Below are 20,126 nucleotides of genomic sequence, written 5' to 3'. Positions count from 1 at the left end.
CTAAATTTTTTTTGGAGGACCTTTCCTATTGAAAGGGGCGATAATATAGCTGAATTTAAATTAAAAGGATCAGACATATCCTTTCTGTTTAAATTTGAATTAGTTTTGGTTTCTAACTGTTGTGGTTTGAGAGCGTGCAATCATTATTATATATACTGAAAAACCATAATAGCTAGAAAACTCACTTATTAACAACCAACGTACAAAAACAAAACTACATATTTAATTATAGGGAGATTCACTATTATACCCAATATGGGGGCCCAAATTATAAAAATACCCTATATAAAATAGACTTTAGAAACACACCCAAAGCCCATTTACAACATAACAAAAAAGCTTTTAACTTCTTATAAATTACAAAACTGCCATCAATTTCTTAAAACAAGCCCAACCCCAAAATTTCATAAAAATACCCAAAACACTCAATAGGGCATCAAAGTAATTTAATAATCAATATTAAATTCAATAAGGCTAGCTATCATTTTTTGGGTTTTTTTTGGGTTTGTTTATAGGAATTCAATTGTGTAGGGTTTATTTATAATATTAGTGCTAGAAATGGGTATATCACTAAATATCTCTTAATTATATACTGTTTGAAGGAGAAGCACATTCAAGTTCGCCAGAGATCAAAGATCCGGTGCTGAATCCTTGGATAGAGAGGAAGGTTTATACTTTATATAATGAGAATCTCATAGATACATGGGGATCTAGCTTATTGTTATTGTTATTGAGTCAACCAAATTAACAATTTGTGTGTCATTGCGTAATTTGTTTATATATGTGTGTTATTCAATCACATTGTTTCACACATGTTCTTCCTCGCGCCTTTAACAATCTTACAAAATTAAGTTAATCAAAGGATTACAAATCCTATATTGCAGTTCTTTACTTTCTTCAGGTCCTAGAAATTCAACAAAGCACCATATTTTCATCATTGTGGTTTCTTTCTTCAAGTCCTAGAAATTCAAATTTTCTATATTTAAATGGAACTGGTTTGTGTTTGTGCATATTCTTTCACTTCTTTTATAATTAATCTCTGGCCATCATTATTATTATTACTATTCTGGGTTAATCATTTTATTAGTCATTGAACTTAAACTCGATTTGCATTTAAGTACCTTAATTTCCAAAATAGTTTCCGTGGTCCTTCAACTTCAATTTCGTTAGGACAAATGGTCATGCCGTTAATTTTGTTAACTTTTCTATTAAATATAGGGGAAAAATGGTATTTTTGTATCAAAATATGAATAAAAAATTTAAAAACTAAAAAATTAAATTTAAACTCTCTCTCTCCCCCTCTATCCCGATTTCTACTCCACCCAAACTTTTTTTTTTTGTTGGTTTTTTATTTTATGTGATTTTATTGTTATTTTAATGATATAATTTTTTATTCATTTTTTTGGTTTTAATATAAAAATACTATTTTGCCACTGCATTTAACATAAAAAGTAAACAAAATTGACGGTAGAACCATTTGTTCTAACGAAAGTGAAGTTGAAGGACCACGGGAACCATTTTGGAAATTGAGGCACTCAAATGCAAATCGGGTCTAAATTCAAAGACTAATAAAATGATTAACCATACTATTTTCAAACTTGACAGGGAGCCCCCCCTAGTGGGCTGATGAATTCTGGATGGGTTTGTGTTTATTTTAAATTCTGATTTGTAAAATAACTTTTGAAGTTATTAATATTATTCCATATCCTTTGGGGTTGGTTTGGGGTTGGTTTATCTTTCAAATTTTGTATAATGATTTATTGACTTTTCCGTTGCCAATAAAACTCTAATCCAATTCTTTTAATTAAATAAAAGGGCTTAACATATTTTGGGAATTCTGAGAATATAACCTTCGAGATTTAGGTGTTATATTTTCAGCATCCTCAAGGTACACGCCACTGTCACGTGTCCTGATTTTGGGGCGTGACATAACTCACTTTGGGTCTTCTTGCAAATTTTGAAAATTAAGGGTTGTTTTTGCAATTGCTGAAACTTACAATTTTGTCCAAAACTTTCATTAATTGCGATTTTTTCCCAATTCACTAAATGACAAAATATTTTTGTCTTCTTGTGAATACTTGTTTGTTTGAACCAGGTGTTTTCAATAAACCCCAAATGCATACACACTATGAGATTGGCCGTTATTCATTAGATGAATGGAATGGATTGATTTATTGGTTTGTGAATAAAATAGGGGCTTGCATGTCTCTCTCCTTTCTCAATTTCGAACTGTAATTTCTACCCTTTAAGAATGTAACTCCCTTTAAGTTTATTGGGCTTTAAATTTTCTATTCTCAATTAGTTTTGTAAATAGGAAGATGGAAGCCCATTGAACAACAAGAGAAGGATATAATGAAGTCCATAATCATCCATAAACCTATAGATAACTATTTATCTAAACTTCAAGAATGCAAAAATCTTACCTATAGATAACTATTTATCTAAACTTCAAGAATGCAAAAACCTTCCCTTAGTAGTAGTGCATATTCCCAATTTCAAATAAAAAAAGTTTTATGAAATTCATTTGATTTTCAAGATTTGGGAAAGGATGGATTCATGATTCATGTAGTCTTCTCGTAATACTAATGAACATGGACTGTTCTGTCGAAGGTGAATGATATAAGGAGCCTTCTTTTGCAGTTTGTGGTCTATGATGCAGTTACTTAATTATAGAAATGGTCTCTAAATTATACTGTTTTGCATTTTCGTCCTTCATTTTTGAAAACATTTACAACTGTCATCCAATTAGATCCTGCGTTGCACCACATTTACAACTCTGTTTTTTTGTGAAATCATTTATCTGTTTTTTTTATTTTAAAAAACTTGAGTGAAGAAGTGTACCGTCAATTTTGTATTTCGCAGTAAAAGAACAGAAAAATAAAATCAGAATTGAAAGGATAATAAATTTAATAGTACTAACAACATTAATACAAGCAATAATATAATTCATAATTTATCCAAACCAACTAACAACACACAATTAAGTTTTAAGTTTTAACAACGCAACTGAAACCAGAACCAAAATAATTAAATAAAAATTAAAACGAAAGATCACGACTCACAAGAGACACGCTCAGAACAAAAGCGAAATATCCAATTCCCCCTTCTACTACATAACCAAAACGACGGCGCAGAGGCCAATCACCACGGACGAGGAGGCAGAAATTCTGTTCAAAACGGCGCCGTTCTCCGACGGCGCAGGCGCTTCAGATGGAGTAGCAGAGATCAAGGAAGGAGAACTCGCCGGAGACTGAGCGGTCGACGGAGTAGGGCTGGGGGGAGATTTCACCTTAGGCGTCGATGGAGCGGCGGACGACGGAGAAGGAGCTGAAGCCGGTGGCGATCTGGTCGGAGACAATGCCGGCGATTTAGCCGGAGACTGCGCCATGGTGTGGCCCACAAGCAGTGCAACAAGCATCAGAGCGACGAGGGTTGAGCTTGAGGAAGCCATTGTGGAGAGAGAGAGAGAGAGAGAGAGAGAGATGGAAGGTACTGGAAGGTCCTGTAAAGAGAGTAAAGAGAAAGAAAGAGTATATATAGTGGAGGAGTGTAAAGCAGTCAATGCGTCTTTATTTTGCATCCGTTGGATCCTCTTAAAGAAGATCCGACGGTGTTGGGTGTATTGACGAGAAAGACACGGTTCCTGGCTGGTTCAAAGTTTAAAACGTTCGTTTGTTTCTTTTTTGGCTTTGGTGGTCCTCCACTAAGGTACAGTTGTCTGTTAATCTGGATCGTACACGGGCGTTGAGGTTGCGAGAGGTGGGCCGTTGGATGTGACGTTGGGGTTGGTGTGGATTTGTAACAGTCGAGAAATGGAAGGTTGGTCTCCTGAGTAAGGAGAAAAGAAAGGGGATTGCGGGGATCCACTCTGGAGAGGATGGAAATCTGGGGGCGGGACCAATGACTTGGAAACATCATTAACATGCTAATGCTTTTTGCAACACAACCTAGTAATTTACTGACCGAAAAAAAAACCTAGTAATTTATTTCGGAAGTCAAAAGGAAGGAACATGAGGATAGGGCTTTTTTGCACAGGAAAAGAATGGTTTGAATTTATTTCCTAAAACACATGGATAGGGCCTCTTTTGGTTACAGAATGAATGCATTGCACACCCGTAACAGAATAAAAGGAGATTGTGCAAGCACACAAGCTAGAATGAATTCTACAAAAAAAGGTAAAAAGAAAATGATGGAGAGGAAAAAACTTACTTGTAACGAGGATAAAATTATTTTGCTATCATCCTCTAAAAACACAATGATATGTGTAAAAATTATCTTACGTGTCATTGGCTGAAGATAACAAAAAAAATTATATTCATGAACTACGGAGTGATCCAGGGCAGTATAATACATGGATAGGGCTTTAATGTTGTTTTTTCCTTTCTTTTCTTTTTTGTCAAAAGAAAGAACTTTTGTTCAACTAGGAACCAAACAACAAGGTAAAACGAGAAGTTCAACTAGGAACCAAACAACAAGGTAAAGGAACCAACTCCTTATAAGCCCTTGTTAAGTTTCTCAACTTTTCAATATGGGACCAAACAACCTTCACATTCTCACATGCCCCCGTACGTGTGGCGAATTTTCAAGCCTAACACGTGGACAACACATTTTAGGTGACGTGGAGCACGTGTGGCCGTTGGGCTTTCACACATGGGCAACCCGCTCTGATACCATGAAGGAAGTTGAGGTTCCACCCCAAAACCAATTGACAATGGGGGGAGTAACCCAACTCCTTATAAACTCTTGCTAGGTTTCTCAACTTTCCAATGTGGGACTCTTTACCTTCATATTTGTAATCACTTAATTGTAAGGCACAAACCACTTCGAACCTGGCATGATATTATACTTCTTTTTTTGGTGCCGCATGATCACTTAATTGTAAGGCACAAACAAGCTCTTCGAACTACAAATGTAATCCAGCTCTCCCCTATTAAGGCCACAAACAGGTCCGATCGGCACAATTCAATTACTTGTCCAACTATACCCACCACAAACTAGCTTGACTATAACTTCTTCAACAGGATCTTGACCTTCAATAGCACGCAACATCAAGCTCCTTTTCAAGTGCCAGATCTCATTTTCCATCTCTAGCGAGGCAAACTTGTGCAAGATTTCTCCCATATTAATGGTTGAATCTTATATTAAAATTCAATCCTCTATCCTTAAACATTTTCTACAATTTTACCAACTTGTAATGAGGATTTATTTAGTTGGTTTGAGGTATATCTGATATTATTCAGGTTCTTTTATTTTATGATTTTATAAACCGAAAGTCAGGCTTTATGTCTCCGATTGTAATTTTCAAGTTCATCAATAAAGTTTTCCTCATACAGGATGAACTTTCTCTGTTCGTTTAATACATTAAATCTAAAGTTTCAAGATTTTTCAGACGGATGAAGATTGATCTTCAATTCTTGAAAATTCATAACCATACCCAATGACAAGGAAATATATTTGCAAACACAAAATTATATAATTTTTAATGTAAACAGAAAACAATTAGATTGAGATTCTCGTGACAATAACCAATGAAACGATAAAAAATGTGTCTCTGTATATCCCCATAAATATATATATCAACAAATACAAAAGGAATGAATTAATCAAATGGTAAATGAAAACAAATGATTAAAAATTCATAAAACACCCGCTATTCTTCCCCTCTTTACATAAGCATGGCGACAGCGAAAACCCCAACGGCCACAGATCCGGCGAGGGAGAACCTGTTCAAAACGGCACTGTTGGGTGTAGGAGCTTGGACGGGCGATCCCGAAGAAGTGGGAGAGGTGGCCGGAGATTCAGGGGAAGACGATGGGGGAGAAGGTGGAGAGTCTGCGACGGGAGATTTAGAAGGAGCAGACGAGGGTGGAGTGCCCGAAGGAGAAGGTGAGGTACTCAAAGGAGAAGGTGAAGCAGCGGGTGGAGTGCTCAAAGGAGAAGGAGCGGCGGCGGGTGGAGTGCTCAATGGAGAAGGGGCAGAGGCAGGGGACTTCGCTGGGGAAGATGCAGTGGATTGTGCCCTTGTTGAGGCCAACAAGAGAGTAGCCATTAGCACAAAAACGACAGCGTTGGATCGAGCCATTGTAGAGAGAATTGACGAGAAAATGAAGACAAAGAGAAAGTGAGGGAGTTTAAAAAGCAGATTGAGAAGCGCGGGATGGGTTTAAGGGGAGAAGGGAGAGGGCGTTTTATAGGAAATGGCTGAGGAGAGTTTGGTGAATAGATCACCGTTGGATTTTGAGAAATTTTTTTGACGCGGATTTGAAGGGGCTTGGACGGTGCAGATTTCGTGCACGTAGTTGGACTTGGTTAGAAACCGTGTCACCGACTTTGCCAGAACGCGCTTGTTGTATTGGCTATTGGATGTACAGGTAAGTTTCAATCCAAGAAGTTTCCTTTTCGCACGTAAACTTTGAAGCCAAGTCAAAAAAACCAGTTTGAGTAAGGTTGACCAATTTTCCAGCCAGATTAATTTTACGTTTAATTATCAATGTGTCTGTTTGCTTCACCGAAAATCTCATTTTGCCCTTTACACTTCAAACTGAGTCAATATGCCCTCTGTTTTATTTCTGCATCCCCCATTACCCATTTCCATCAGTTTGGTCAATAAAACTGTTAACTTGCTTACATGGCATGAGTATTTTAGATATTTTAGCTATTAAAAATTTTCAAAAAAAAAACTGTTTAAAACATTTTAATAATTAGAAAGTTCTTTAAAAAAAACAAATTAAAGCCCCTAGCACCCGAATAGCCCCACCACCTGTTTGGGCCTAAAAACTGCGAGTCCAGCTTATTTATGTAGCCCACAAACATGAGCACAGCTTGGGCTTGATGTTTAAAAGAAGCTGAGGAGCAGCCCAAAATAGAGAAAGCCCAGATTAATTTCTCAAAATTCTGCGAGCCCAGCCCAGAATTTGTCAAGCCCATAATAAATGAACAGTCTTGGGTTTTTGAAGAAAAGGAAAGCAGCCCAAAACAACATTAGAGGCCCATGTCCTTTGCAAAAGTGGCAGAGGTTTAAAAACACAAAATTAATAAGTAAATAAACCAATAAAAGTGCCAGTTAAATGGTAATTCAATACCAAGCAGGTCGAAAACCTCTAAGAAATTGGATTAAGCTCCTTTTGAAGAATTCTCGCCACTTGATCTCAAAAGCAAGTCAGCATATCTTTTCTTACTAAAAAATGCTTTCCCAAAAGAGCCGCACGTGACTACCTAACTTTGAAAAGTCAAAAATTTCAACTACTACAGGGGAGTTGACAAAGAGTTAATGAATGCAGGTATAAAAGGAAAACTTCTCCAAATTTCTGCAGCCAAAAAGATCAAAATCTCTTTATATATATATACAGAAAAACTTTGCACCAAAACAGGTGGCCTTTCCAAGAGATAAGCATAGTACATTCTCAAGAGATAAATAGGGAGCAAAGGAGTTGTTCAACAGGAAAAGCAAAATGACCATTATGACAGATTGTGTTCTTTCTCTTTACAAGGAACAAACAGAGAACAAAGAGAGTTGGTCTTTCTTTCAGAAAAGCAAGGAAAAGACCACCACGGGAATTGACTGTTGATGGTTCTTTCCTGCCAGAATAGATAACCTCCCCTTTTTGTGGCATTTAAAAAGAAAGATTTTTTGAAAATATTTGCCGCCCATTATTCAAAGATTAAAAAACCCACTCCAACATTTCCTATAAAATAAGAGAGAGGGTGAATAGATGAAAGACAACCAAAAAATCAATCAAAACAAAAAGTCTCAAGGGCGCAATTGACAAACTCAAAATGATCACTTAATCTCAAAAGCCTTCAAACACTGAAACAACCAAAGCTCATTGAGTCACAAAGAACAAATCAGCTATGATTCAAAATCTTTTATTTCAGTTCAGTTACAAGAAACAGTTTTACAAAGCGAGATTTCTCTCTTTACAAATTTGGTTCAGCATAAAGCCAAGTCAAGCAGAGTCAGGGTTTTTTTTCTTCACAAATATGAAAACCTCAACAAATTTACAGAAAGCCTTGGTCAAGCAGAACAGGCACCATAGCGCAGTTCCAACTCAGTGACCATCAATTTAGCCACTTCTGTCCCCATTCAGATTGGAGAGGCCTCAGTTCTTCCCGTTCAGCAAGCTTTCCATAGCTCGAAATAAAATTGAAGCTCTGCCAAACTCAAACGTTGGTATCGACTTCCAATTGAAACTCATCAGTTGAAGGTGTTAACAATCCAATCCAGCACAAACACAGCCAATCCAGCCCAGTCCAAATGCAGCTACCCAGACAGAAATCGAAGTCCAACATCCTGTTGTCATCTCTGGAGTCGCCATTTTGCTTTTTGAGTCCTGTAATAGGCAGTTCTGCTTAAAGTAGTCTGTCTTCTTTTCATTTATTCTGCCAAGAACCACCAATTTTGTACTGTGAAAAATTGTGAAGTCTTCACTAGTTTGAGGCAAGAAAAGAACTTACTTGGGACATATTCCTCACCCAAATTCACAAGTAATCTATTTTTTAGAAGTCGGCTAGGGTTTTGAACTGCTAGCAGTGGCACGCTCATGCACAAAAGAAAGTTGACTTGTTGACCATCAATGGTTGTCAAGCCAATGAGGAACTTTGCCCTACCATCACAGGATTAAAATCAAAATGGATGAACACCACCACAACAACCCAACCCTTCCCCACCACCACCCGCCACCCGCCACCCGCCTCCACCCGCCCCCAACTTGTGGCCACCACTCCGCCATTATTCAAATATGATATCCCCACCCAACTGATGCATCCACCCCAAACTATTAATAACAATCAATCCTAACCCATCTAGCCACTTTCAACCCCCAGCCATACTCACCCCGAGCTGACACCCCAAATCCACACCCAACCTCACAAATCCAATTTGCCCCAAGCCGTAGCCATCCCAACAAATTACCTAAATGCCAAAACCCCAAGGCGCAAGTTCTCTTATCTTCTCTAGTTGGGTTTGATTTCATTTCATGCTTGTCATTTTCACATATTCTCTATGCAACCATGAGGATTATGCGATTGGAGTTTATAAACAGTAAACTCATATTGAAGAACTTTATTTTGTTATTGATTTTTTAACATGGCGGAGGAGAAATCAGGGAGGCAAGATGGGGAGGGAATGTTAAGCATGGGTTGGGGGTGGTTGTTGGTGATGGGGAAGGGTTGGGTTGTGGTGGTGGGGGATTTATTTTTTGCCTCTTTTCTAATTTATTTTATTATTAAAATGTTTTTAAATTATGAGAATTTTTAATTGTAACACACTGACCTCAATTTTACTTATTTGTTAAATTGTTAAATTAAATTAAATTATCGAATCACAATTTTGCCTTTGGGATAGGCCATTTTTTCCATTTTTAATCTGGTAGGATTTTTGATAATTGAATAGCACCATTGCGTAGAGCGCGTTGATAAGAGTTGGCAGACACGTAGTGGGCTCAAATCGGAGTTGTAACGAAGAAGTTACTATCAACTGAAGTGCAGTGGCACAACCATAAATAACTTGATGTTGAAATTTTATAAACAGATTTTTCTTCTCTCTCTCTCTCTCTCTCTCTCTCTCTCTCTCATCTCCTCTTGCGCGACATGTTCCAGCCGACCATTCTTTGGCCTGCAATTCTCTCATTTGGCCACCAAATTTGACGAGGCCAGTACCAAAATGACCGAGCTGCCTTCCTATTCCCGACCTACCGTACCTCCGACGAAGCTAGCCACTCTAGTCGTCGAAAACTGCTTAAAATTGCCAGATTTTACGTAAATTTTTCCCCGTTGATTCAGACGATTCGGGCTACCAAATTTGTCATCCTTTCAACGTGCTCTAGCTGATGGTTGGGTTGATTAGGATTGATTTTGAAGTTTTGAAACTCGTTTTTCGAATCAAAGTTTTGGCCACTTTTTGGCTCGAGTTTCAAGCAAGTTCCGATCACTTTTTGACCATGGCCCAAGACCAAAAATTGCTCCACTCGTTGTCCTGATCATGTAGGTATAGGTATTGATGGGTGTTATGAGAATTTTCCGATCACCGAAATTTTCTCAAGAGACAGTGCGTGGGGCCATGTTTGGGTAACCCATTTGGTCCTAGAATGCTCCCCATGTCGTCCCAAGCATGACGGTATGCTCGGATTTGAATTTGGTTATCTTTTGACAGTTGAACGGATTTACTCATATTAGGCGTTATCCGGGTTCGATATATTCGGATCGTTGGATCAATTCCATTTTCAAATATGTTGATCTACCTCTAGGATTGTGTAGGAATTCGCGGATCGAGAATCGAGTTCTAGATGCTCCAATTATATGACTCAAAATTTGTGTAAAACGGTGACCATTTGATCGCGCGATCGTGAGCAATTCGACTGCTTGATCGAGACCAAATTTTTAGGACATGTTCAATAGACTTTTGAGACCGTCACGTGTTTCGGAATAGATTACAAGTTTGAATCCCCAAATCTTCATTACTGAATTAGAAAGAAAGAATTTAAAATTCCGTGATGCAAGATGTATTTGTGCCTTTTGATATGTTAGGAAAAGTCAAATTATATATCAACAAGCAATATGTTTAAGCAAAATGTGAATAAGATGGAACGGAAAGTAAGTGGCGAGAGGCTCACTAAAATTCTATGATAAACTAGAAAGAAAAAGATTTCTATGCATTAGCTTGAACGCATGAGGGACTTATTACGTAGCTCCTAATTTAGGGGTACGTGTTTGGAAGATATGATTATGGGATTTCCAAGGATTACTTTTGTTAGTAGTAGTAGTAGTAGTATTAGTATTATTATTATTATTATTATTATTATTATTATTATTATTATTATTATTATTATTATTATCATTAATATGATTATTATCGCTTTATTTTGATGATTGTTATTACAATTCACTAAAGGCTTGATAGAGGGGTTTAGTGACAATAAGGATATAATTAAATGTCGATTACATGTTTACACTCAAATATATGTCTATGTGTTTGAGTTGTGGGTACATGGGATATCGATGCGAGTTTTTAAAAGGGTGTCTTGGAAAGTGAATAATAAGGGTTATGCTGGCTTTGGGTATGTTATGGATTTTGGTTTTGGTGCATTAGTTTATGTGGTTATTGGACTTTGATTTGCAATATCTTTGAGAATGTCGAAATTAGTAGGAATATATTGATGGGCTACGATTTTGGGAAATTTAAATATGGTGTTTTGGATTTTATTATCTTGTCTTGTGGAATTTTCAGAGGTTGTATATTTCCTAAGTATATGAATAGTGATTTGAATATTAATTAAATCGAATGGGCTTAATTAGTCTCGATGTTTTTCTTAATTATGGTTTTAATATGGTTTTCAAAAAGGAAGTATGGATATGATTTTATTATATATATTTTTGTTATATGGAAACGATTTGTTTTGGAAATTTAATTTTGAGAGTATTATCTTTATTATATAGTAGTTTATGAAATTGGATTTTGGATCTTGGCGATGGCACGCCATCTCATGTACCCCATTCGGATACTGATTCTGGAATTGATGGATACTTGAAAACTGTGGTTATGGTTTGGATATGTCGAAACCTGGGCACCCTTGACGGGGTGTTATCGTATTCTCTTAGCGGGGTAGTCTGCGCATGTAGGACTTATCACAGGCGCACAAGTATTGAGGATTCTGCTGTGTGTGTTGGTGAGCCCAATCTCCCGATTGGATGGCTCATCCCTAGCCACATGATTGTTGAGGATTCCTCCATGTGGTTCAACCAAACGATTCCCGTGTTGTATTGTTTTTACTGGTACCTCCCCTTGGATACTAATATTTGGAAACAGTGGACATGGATACTTGGATACATGGAAATAGATACTTGGATATGATCAGAACCCGAGTACCCTTGATGGGGTGTTCCGTAGACCTTTAGCAGGGTAGTTTACGCACGTAGGACTTGTCACATGCTCACGAGTATTGAGGATTCTATTGTGCATACTGGTCAGCCTAATCCCCAGTTTGGAGGGCTCCTCCCTGGCCACATGGTTATTGAGGATTGTTCTTCTCCTGGTATATATATATATATGCAGATTCGTTTTCGGGTTGTGATTCTTGAACTGGTGCTTCGTGAGTATCTGCATAGGTATGAAAGTCTGATTTATAGTTTGGAAAGTGTTGTTCGGCAACGTACACCTTGGAGAGGGTATAGTTGCGGGAAAGAATTGATAAAAGGAAAGGAACTCATAAAGTGTTCAGTGGTTGTCATGTCAAATTTGATGTTGTAATGAATCTAAATTAAATCATTGGCTTTACTTTAAATAATCGAATATTATCTGAATCATGGTTGTTGATATAAAAACTACGTGTGGCTTGATCCCTCACAAAGGGGTACTTAGATAGTCTGGAGTTTCACCTATGTGCAACTGCGACTTAAACTATTATTTTGGTTGGGCATTTCTATTTGTTTAATTTTCCGTTGAACTTCATTTAGGTTGTAAACTGAAGTCTTCCTTTAGATATGCTCTGTTATTGCCCATGTTAGAGCAACTCCAGCAACTAAGGCTGGACTCGGGCTGGGGGGGGTTTGGGAGAAAAACGGGTTTCCAGCAACAAAAGGTAGCCCGGGCAAGAGGTGGGGGCCACGAGACTGGGCTGGCCCGAAGTGGAGTTTGGCCCGAGCAAGAGCCCGAGGGCTGTGACGTCATGGCTGACGCTAGCGTGGCGTCAGCCCTTCAGGTTTCAAATTTTTTTTACAGAATGCGTGCGCCAACGTTAAAAAAAATTTCAAATGTTGCGCTACAGTAGCCGTTAACTGCTATGCTACACGTGTTGGCGTATTGGCTCTCCGATTCGATTTTTTCCTTCAATCCAACGCCAGCCAATTTTTCTGCAATAAAAAAATGAAAAAAAAAGGAAATTTTTTAAATACCAACCAATACTCTTCACTTTTAACACCAAATCCTCTTACATTTTCTCCTCCTTCTACTATTATTCACTTTCTACTCAATATTTTTTTCACTTTCAAGTTGTATTTTTCTCTATCATATTATGGGTTCTTCTAGTGAAAATGGAGGGGCATGGAGCATGATGGAAGATGTTAGCTTGTGTGAGGCTTGGGTCCAAGTTAGTCATTGTCCCGTAATGGGCAATGAGATTAAATTTTCTCATATGTGGAAAAAAATTCATCAGGCATTTTGTGAAAGGGCAATTGGTTCGACACGTACAGAAATGACATTATCTAGTAGGTGGAAAATTCTTAATAAAGAGTTGGCGAAATGGAGAAATGCCTTGGCAAAAGCGATGGACAACCATAGAAGCGGAGAAAACCTTAGCAGTGAGGTAAATTATTTGTCATTTTCGTTCTATTAATTTCTATGTCATATTAATTTTTATTTAAATGTTTCTTGCAATTTATATATTTTGTTAATATGTCTTTAGTTTTTTTTTTTTTTTATACATGTTGCATTTTTTTAAAATTTATTGAATTTGCATTAGTTTTTTTTTTACATGTTGCATTGCCAATATTTTTTAAAGTTTCTTGCATTTCCATTTAATTTTTTTTATATAGATTATGCAAGCACAAATGTGGTTTGGTGCTACTGGGCAAGGAAAAAAAGTTTCAACCATACCCATTGTTGGGAGGTGGTGAAGACTTGTAAGAGATTCCAAATTATTCCAACCGGGTCCGACGGTAGTCTTGAACGAGACTCCACTTCATGAGACACCGGCATCGGATTCACCTATGGATTCCCCGATGAGTCAAGACTCACCCATCGAAAAGGAGCCAAGGCCTATTGGGAGGAAGGCGGCGAAGGCGAAGAGAGGGAGTAATTCTAGCAAGAATGCATCTAAATTTTTGGAGGAACTTTCAAAGCACCAAGCCATGAGAATTGAAATGGACTTGAAACAACAAGAGCACGATATGGCAATTCAACTAGAATATGCAAAAGAAAGAGAGTATGTACGCAAACAAAGGGAGTATGTACGCGAACAAAACATTGAAAAAAAAGATCGGGAAACCATGGCCATGGATACAAGCCATATTTTCCTAAAACAAAACAATTTTGGAAGCTAGAATGAATGGATGTTATGAGACGAAGACTTTTTCGTGACGATGGACCTAGCAACACGGATTGGTTAAATGATGAAAACCATTAAAATAGTTTGCTTGCCTTTCATGTCTTAGTTTACTTGCCTTTCATTTCATTGTATTTTTTGTTTTGTTTAATTCATGTATTTTATTTTATTAGTTGTATTGATTTTCTTTTAGTGAATAAAGAAAATATTCAACAAAATTCCTTTTTATTCAAAACATTCCATACATAAAAAGCAAACCACAAAAAGCAAACCAAAGCATAAAAAATAAACAACCCACAACCAAAGCATAAAAAATAAACAACCCACAACTAAAGCATAAAAAAAACAAAGCATAACTAAAAATACAACATAAACATAATAAATTAAAAAAAAAAAACATCTTCACTTCACTTCATTCATCTTCATTGCCTTTCACCACCCATAAATGCTCCATCAAGTCAACTTAACGGCGTTCATGAATATACGACCATTGCATCTCCGTGTAGTGATCAATCATACGGGGCATGAAACTACCATCTCTAACCAACGGTTCATGCTGCACTGGTTCTCCATTTGGCCCCACTGGTTTTTCATAAATTCGTGTTAGGGCCGTGTCCATGGGATTTGGTTCATACACTTCATAAGCATCGTAATCATATTCATCTTCCACAATCATGTTGTGGAGGATGATATAAGTCATCATTATACTCCTAAGCACAAGATAATCATCATTATACTCCTAAGCACCTCCTCGTCAAATAGACGTGCCGCGCCCCTGATAATAGCCCACCGGGCTTGAAGGATACCAAAGCACCTCTCAACATCTTTTCTGTACCCCTCTTGATAGCGAGCAAAAATTTTTTGCTTATGGGATCTGGGATGTGGAATTGTTTTCACAAATGTTGTCCACCTCGGGTAGATGCCATCAGCTAGATAATACCCGTGGTAGATGGTATTGTTAATTTCATATGTGATATTTGGGGCTTCACCTCTCAAAACATCATTGAACACCGGGGATTGACCTAGGACATTCAAATCGTTTTGAGATCCGGCAACTCCGAAGAAGGCGTGCCAAACCCATGTATCAAAACCAGCAACTGCTTCCAGGATGATACTTTTCTGCCATTTTCTATTTCCGTAATCCCCTTGCCAAGCAGTTGGACAATTTTTTCACTGCCAGTGCATGCAGTCAATGCTACCAATCATGCCAGGAAATCCTCGAGACTCAGCTTTTTGGAGAAGCCGTTGCAGGTCCTGGGCGTAGGTCTGCGGAGGTAGTCTCTGGTGTACAGAGTTTCCACTGCATCACAAAATCGCACCAAGCTCTCCAAAATAGTGGACTTCCCCATCCGGGCAATCTCATCCACCTGATCAGCAGATGACCCATACGCCAACATTCGTATCACAGCTGTGAACTTTTGCTCGGGAAGAAGTCCCAAATTTCCAGCACAATTTTCTTTTGAACAAAGTATTCATCATAATTGCAAATATCATGCATGACTTTATTGAACAAATGGGGTTGCATTCTATATCTCCCTCGAAAATGAACATCAGAGTACAGAGATTGTGGGATAAAATAATCTTCCATAAGATTCTTACCCCGAGAATGTCTATGTCTGTCCACATTTGGGCCACGGCCTTCTCGTGAACCACGGCGACCTGGTTTTCTTCCTCCAGCAAAGCAACTGCTATGCCAAGTTGCTCATCTAGTTCTCTCTGCGCCCTTTTGCTTGCAGCTCGTCTACGCATTCTTTCTCTAGTTTCTCGCTCTTGCCTCTCCAAAACCTCTTGCATGTCTGCCATTGAGAATGGAGAATGAAATCTAAAATATGAGAAATGGAAATGTAGAGAAGATCTGGTGTGGGAGGTATGACCTGAGCCTCTGGTTTTATAGAAAAATTTAGGCAGATAGATACGACATGTGGTGCAATCTTAAATGGTGAAAATCTTATCTGAAATTTATCTAAAATTTGAATTTCGAAATGTATATGAAATTTGACATTTTAAATTTATCTGAAATTTGAATTTTGAAATGTATCTGAAATTTGAAATTTATCTGAAATTTGAAACAAAAAATCTTATCTGATATGAATAGTATTGACACGTAGGAACCCAAAAATCTTATCCGAAAATATTATCCAAATTAATTGTTTAAGTAAACAAAGTTGTGAAAAAAATAATAAAAAATGAATAGTATTTGCCATGGCAAGCCTAAACTGCTAGAAACACACTTTGCTGGGAGGGAGGCTAAGGCAGCCACTATTCACGAGGGGAGGTTAAGGCAGCCACTATTCACGTGAATAGTAGCTGCCCTAGGGCTCCCCTTGCCATGGCAAGGGGCTAATTGCTGGAAATGCTCTTAGGGTTGGATGTAAGGCTGTAAGCCTATTATGTAAATTGTGTATTATTACATAGTACATGCTGTTGAATGAGATTTATTAATGTATTTGACAGGTTAAATTTTTAGGAAATGTCCACTTTTCAAGGGAGGAGACTATGCCGAAAGTTCGGCAGAAAGTCTCGTTCATCTTTTCCTTAATTTGGAAAAAGAGGCTTGATGTTAGTAAATGGGCCCGGCATCAGTTTGATGTTGGATACCACATGATTTGTCCCTAATTTTGAGGAATTCAAGGTGGGTCCTGTCATTAATAGCTAAAATTACTTAAATACCTATGTCACGTCAGCAAGTTAACGGTTTTACTGACCAAACTAATGGAATGAGGTAATGGGGAACTCAAAAAGAAAGCACATGGGGCATATTGACTCAGTTTGAAATGTAGGGAGCAAAGTGAGATTTTCAATGAAGCACAAAGGGCATATCGATAATTAAGCCTTAATTTTATGAATTCTCAAGGGCATTTGGTTTATGGAAAATGGGATTTGGGATTGATTTCCCATGTTTGGTAAGAGCACTTTCACCTATTCAAGGGGGCTTCAGCTCCAAAAACCATATCCATAAAGGAAAAATTGTCATGGCAAGAAGTGGGCCCCATGAAACTGGGCAAGCCCAAAGACAAGATTTGCATGGGCAAGCTGACGTTAGTGGCAAAAAAAAAAACCAAAAAATTGAGAATTTTTTTTTCTATAAATACTTAACCATGTTCTTCAGTTCCCACACCAAAATTCATACAATCTCTCGTCATATCTCATGTGAATAGTAACTGCTATGTCAAATGGGTAGAAGTGCTCTAAGTCTAGGCATGGGAAAGAATGTTGCTATTTCCACCCTTGTCCTATTTCTCCGTCCACCTTATCTTCCCACTCGCTATGTAAGGGTTAATAATTTTATGAGTTCCTGAACTTAAACCCAATTTGCATTTTAAGTCCCTCAATTTCCAAAATCGTTTCCATGGTCATTTAACTTCACTTTTGTTAGGACAAATGGTCCTGCCGTGAATTTTGTTAACATATTCTGTTAAATGCAAGGAAAAAATGATATTTTTTTTGTTAAATAACCTTGTTATTGTTCCCATACTGGTGGATCCCTCCCTCAGGTACTTCTTAATAAACACTCTAAGTTGGATACTAAACATTTAATGAACCCATCATTTGTACATCAATATCTTTTGATCAATACTTGGGAGAGACAAAACGACCGACCCACATGCATCATCTGGGAATTGTGTCGCCATCTCAATCTCTATAGCTTGAAGAAGCTGGAGAGAAAATATTGAGGGTTTCCTTCAACAGTCTTGTGAAAAAGGTTGAAGAAGCTCTGTTTAAAGTTGACTCTTGAGTGTTATGGAGTTACAATAGTTAATCCTACTAATGATAGGAAATGGACAGTTGTCAGTTACGTTGTTATTAGACCATAACTATAGATAATGACTTGTTGTAACTGTAGATTATTCTCTACAGACTTTATATATATTGTATAATGATCATATGAATAATATAAGGGAAAATCAGTTTCTACATGGTATCAGAGCTAATGGCTAACACCAATTAGCGATCCTTCATTTGCCAACATTGAGAGTCGTTGGCTCTCCTTGCCCGAAAGGGTGTTTGCTTCTGTACAGTTCTCCATCTTCTCCTCCCCTCTATAATCAGTAAATCTTTTTTTTCTTTCTCTCTGCCGCTGCCATTTCCTTTTATTTTTCAACACTCCCCGTCAAGCTCTCTGCTCATTGATGAGCCTTTATCTTTCACTCTCTCCGTGTTCAGCTCTCTATCAAAACTCCCTCTTGAACTCTCTCTCTTTCTCTGGTTATATCAAGACTCCCTCTCTTTCTCCATTATCTATCTACACGCATGCTTCCCTTTCATTCCCTTAAGCTTCATCTCTCTCTCTCTCTCTCTCTCTCTCTCTCTCTCTCTCTCCTACCCAAACACTCGTGCTCCTCACCTTAATGCTTCCGTTCTTTTATTTTGTTTTTATTTATTTTTATTAGAAGCCCATATCTATAGATAAAATAATTTATAAAAAAAAAAGACTTTCTTTCCTTTCACTTTTCCTAGTCTACAATTGTGGTTTCTCTCTCTCCTGTATTTCTGATGGTTTCTCTCTCTTATGTATTTATGATGGTTTCTCTATCGTGGTGTCTATCCTTTCCCCTTGTTTGTTGATATTGCCTGTCATCGCTCACCGAGCCGTCTCTCTTTCCTCCGTGAGCCTCGTCAATGCTTGCCAAGCCTTCTCTGCCGTGCTACACTGCTGGTGTTCCCTTTGCACAGCCCCTGTTTCTTCCTCTGTGCTTCTGCCTTGGTATCGGCCTCTCACGCTCTATCCATGCTCAACATGTGTTCTCCTCCCCTCTTAAGCCCAATCTCTTTCTTTGATTTTACTGTTGGTCTCTGTCTTCTTCAATGCTCTCTTGCCTTGCCTTTCTTCTTCTCTGTTACAAGGGTATTGTTTTCTTTTCTTTATAATTCTTTTATGTTACTGGGGTATTCTCTTCTCTTCTTTTCAATTGTGTTGTCTCTCTCCCTGTTATGGGTTGTCTCTGCCATCTTGAGTTTCCTTTCCTTTTCATGGGTTGTCTCTTGCCTCTTGTTCTCTCTCCCTCTCTTGCCTACTTTCTCCTTTTGATGGGTGTTACCTTTTCTCCTCTATTTCTTTCTTCCCTTTTTCCATCTTTATTTTGAAAAGATTTTAACTCTGTGTGTTTTGCCCACCCTCTCTTTTCCTTTCTCTGTCTCACTTGGTTTCCTCCTTTATTTCTTACTATTGTTTTTTTGGGTCAATCATCTTTCTTTTTTGTGGTTTTTTTTTTTCTTCCCCATCCCTTTACGTTTAAAATTGTGTTTCTTTCTCTTTGTGCACGAATTTCTGGCCTTTCTCACTTGATGATGGGTTTCACTTCCCCATCCCTCTATTTTCCTGCTTATCGCATGCTCTTTATCCTACCTAGAGGTGATTCCTAGTTAGAGTTATGTTTCTCAGGTGCCTAGAGTTGTTCCCTAGGTACATTTGACTTGTATGCCAACCCTTCATTTTATTCCTTCCTTCCATGAGCCCATGCGCTCCTTCACTTGCTGCCTCTCAATGGGCATTATTTTTATTTTTCTATTACTTTGTTTCTCTCAAGCCGTTGTTGCACCTATGGAGTTCTTCTTTTTTGTTTCCCTTACTAGACTACTACAGACGACTGCTACTGCCATCTCCATCACCATGTGGTTTCTTCATTCAAATCTTGCTATGCTGTGTGCGCTCGATTTGCGGGGGAGTGTTATGGAGTTACAATAGTTAATCCTACTAATGATAGGAAATGGACAGTTGTCAGTTACGTTGTTATTAGACCATAACTGTAGATAATGACTTGTTGTAACTGTAGATTATTCTCTACAAACTTTATATATATATATATATTGTATAATGATCATATGAATAATATAAGGGAAAATCAATTTCTACATTGAGCATGAGATTTCCTTCTCTCTCTTTTTTTTGGTTGTTAAAAACTTGAGGGTGAAGATTGATCTTTCAATGCCCAATGACAAACCTATCTACAACTGGTTTTGCTAATTCAAAACGACAAAATTAGAATTAAATTTTAAAAACAAGAGGGTGGACTTATTCTCATTCTCATGAGAGGATTTCTCTTTCCAACTACTTTATCACTAGAAGAACAAAAAAAAAATTACTTCATA

The 20,126-nt window shown here is 37.8% G+C and overlaps 2 protein-coding genes across 2 annotated transcripts; both read right to left on the bottom strand.

Annotated features, from left to right (window-relative positions):
- Positions 1 to 2,886: 2,886 nt before the first annotated feature.
- On the bottom strand, positions 2,887 to 3,500 carry LOC117612118 (classical arabinogalactan protein 1-like). Its single transcript, XM_034340861.1, has one exon. It carries the CDS (start codon positions 3,449 to 3,451, stop codon positions 3,110 to 3,112), a length of 342 nt encoding a protein of 113 aa, XP_034196752.1. The 5' UTR covers positions 3,452 to 3,500; the 3' UTR covers positions 2,887 to 3,109.
- Positions 3,501 to 5,473: 1,973 nt separating this feature from the next.
- Positions 5,474 to 6,175, bottom strand: LOC117612117 (classical arabinogalactan protein 9-like). The gene has a single exon (XM_034340860.1). The coding sequence runs from the start codon at positions 6,080 to 6,082 to the stop codon at positions 5,666 to 5,668; it is 417 nt and encodes a 138-aa protein (XP_034196751.1). The 5' UTR covers positions 6,083 to 6,175; the 3' UTR covers positions 5,474 to 5,665.
- Between the last annotated feature and the right edge of the window lie 13,951 nt (positions 6,176 to 20,126).

This window comes from Prunus dulcis, chromosome 8 (assembly GCF_902201215.1).
Source record: "Prunus dulcis chromosome 8, ALMONDv2, whole genome shotgun sequence".
NCBI lineage: Eukaryota > Viridiplantae > Streptophyta > Magnoliopsida > Rosales > Rosaceae > Prunus > Prunus dulcis.
The sequence above is the reverse complement of the archived record's forward strand: the minus strand, read 5'-3'. Positions and strand labels throughout refer to the sequence as shown.

Bases quoted from the DNA above. Each gene is read 5' to 3' on its own strand.
- LOC117612117 (XM_034340860.1), bottom strand. From the start codon at position 6,082: ATGGCTCGATCCAACGCTGTCGTTTTTGTGCTAATGGCTACTCTCTTG.
- LOC117612118 (XM_034340861.1), bottom strand. From the start codon at position 3,451: ATGGCTTCCTCAAGCTCAACCCTCGTCGCTCTGATGCTTGTTGCACTG.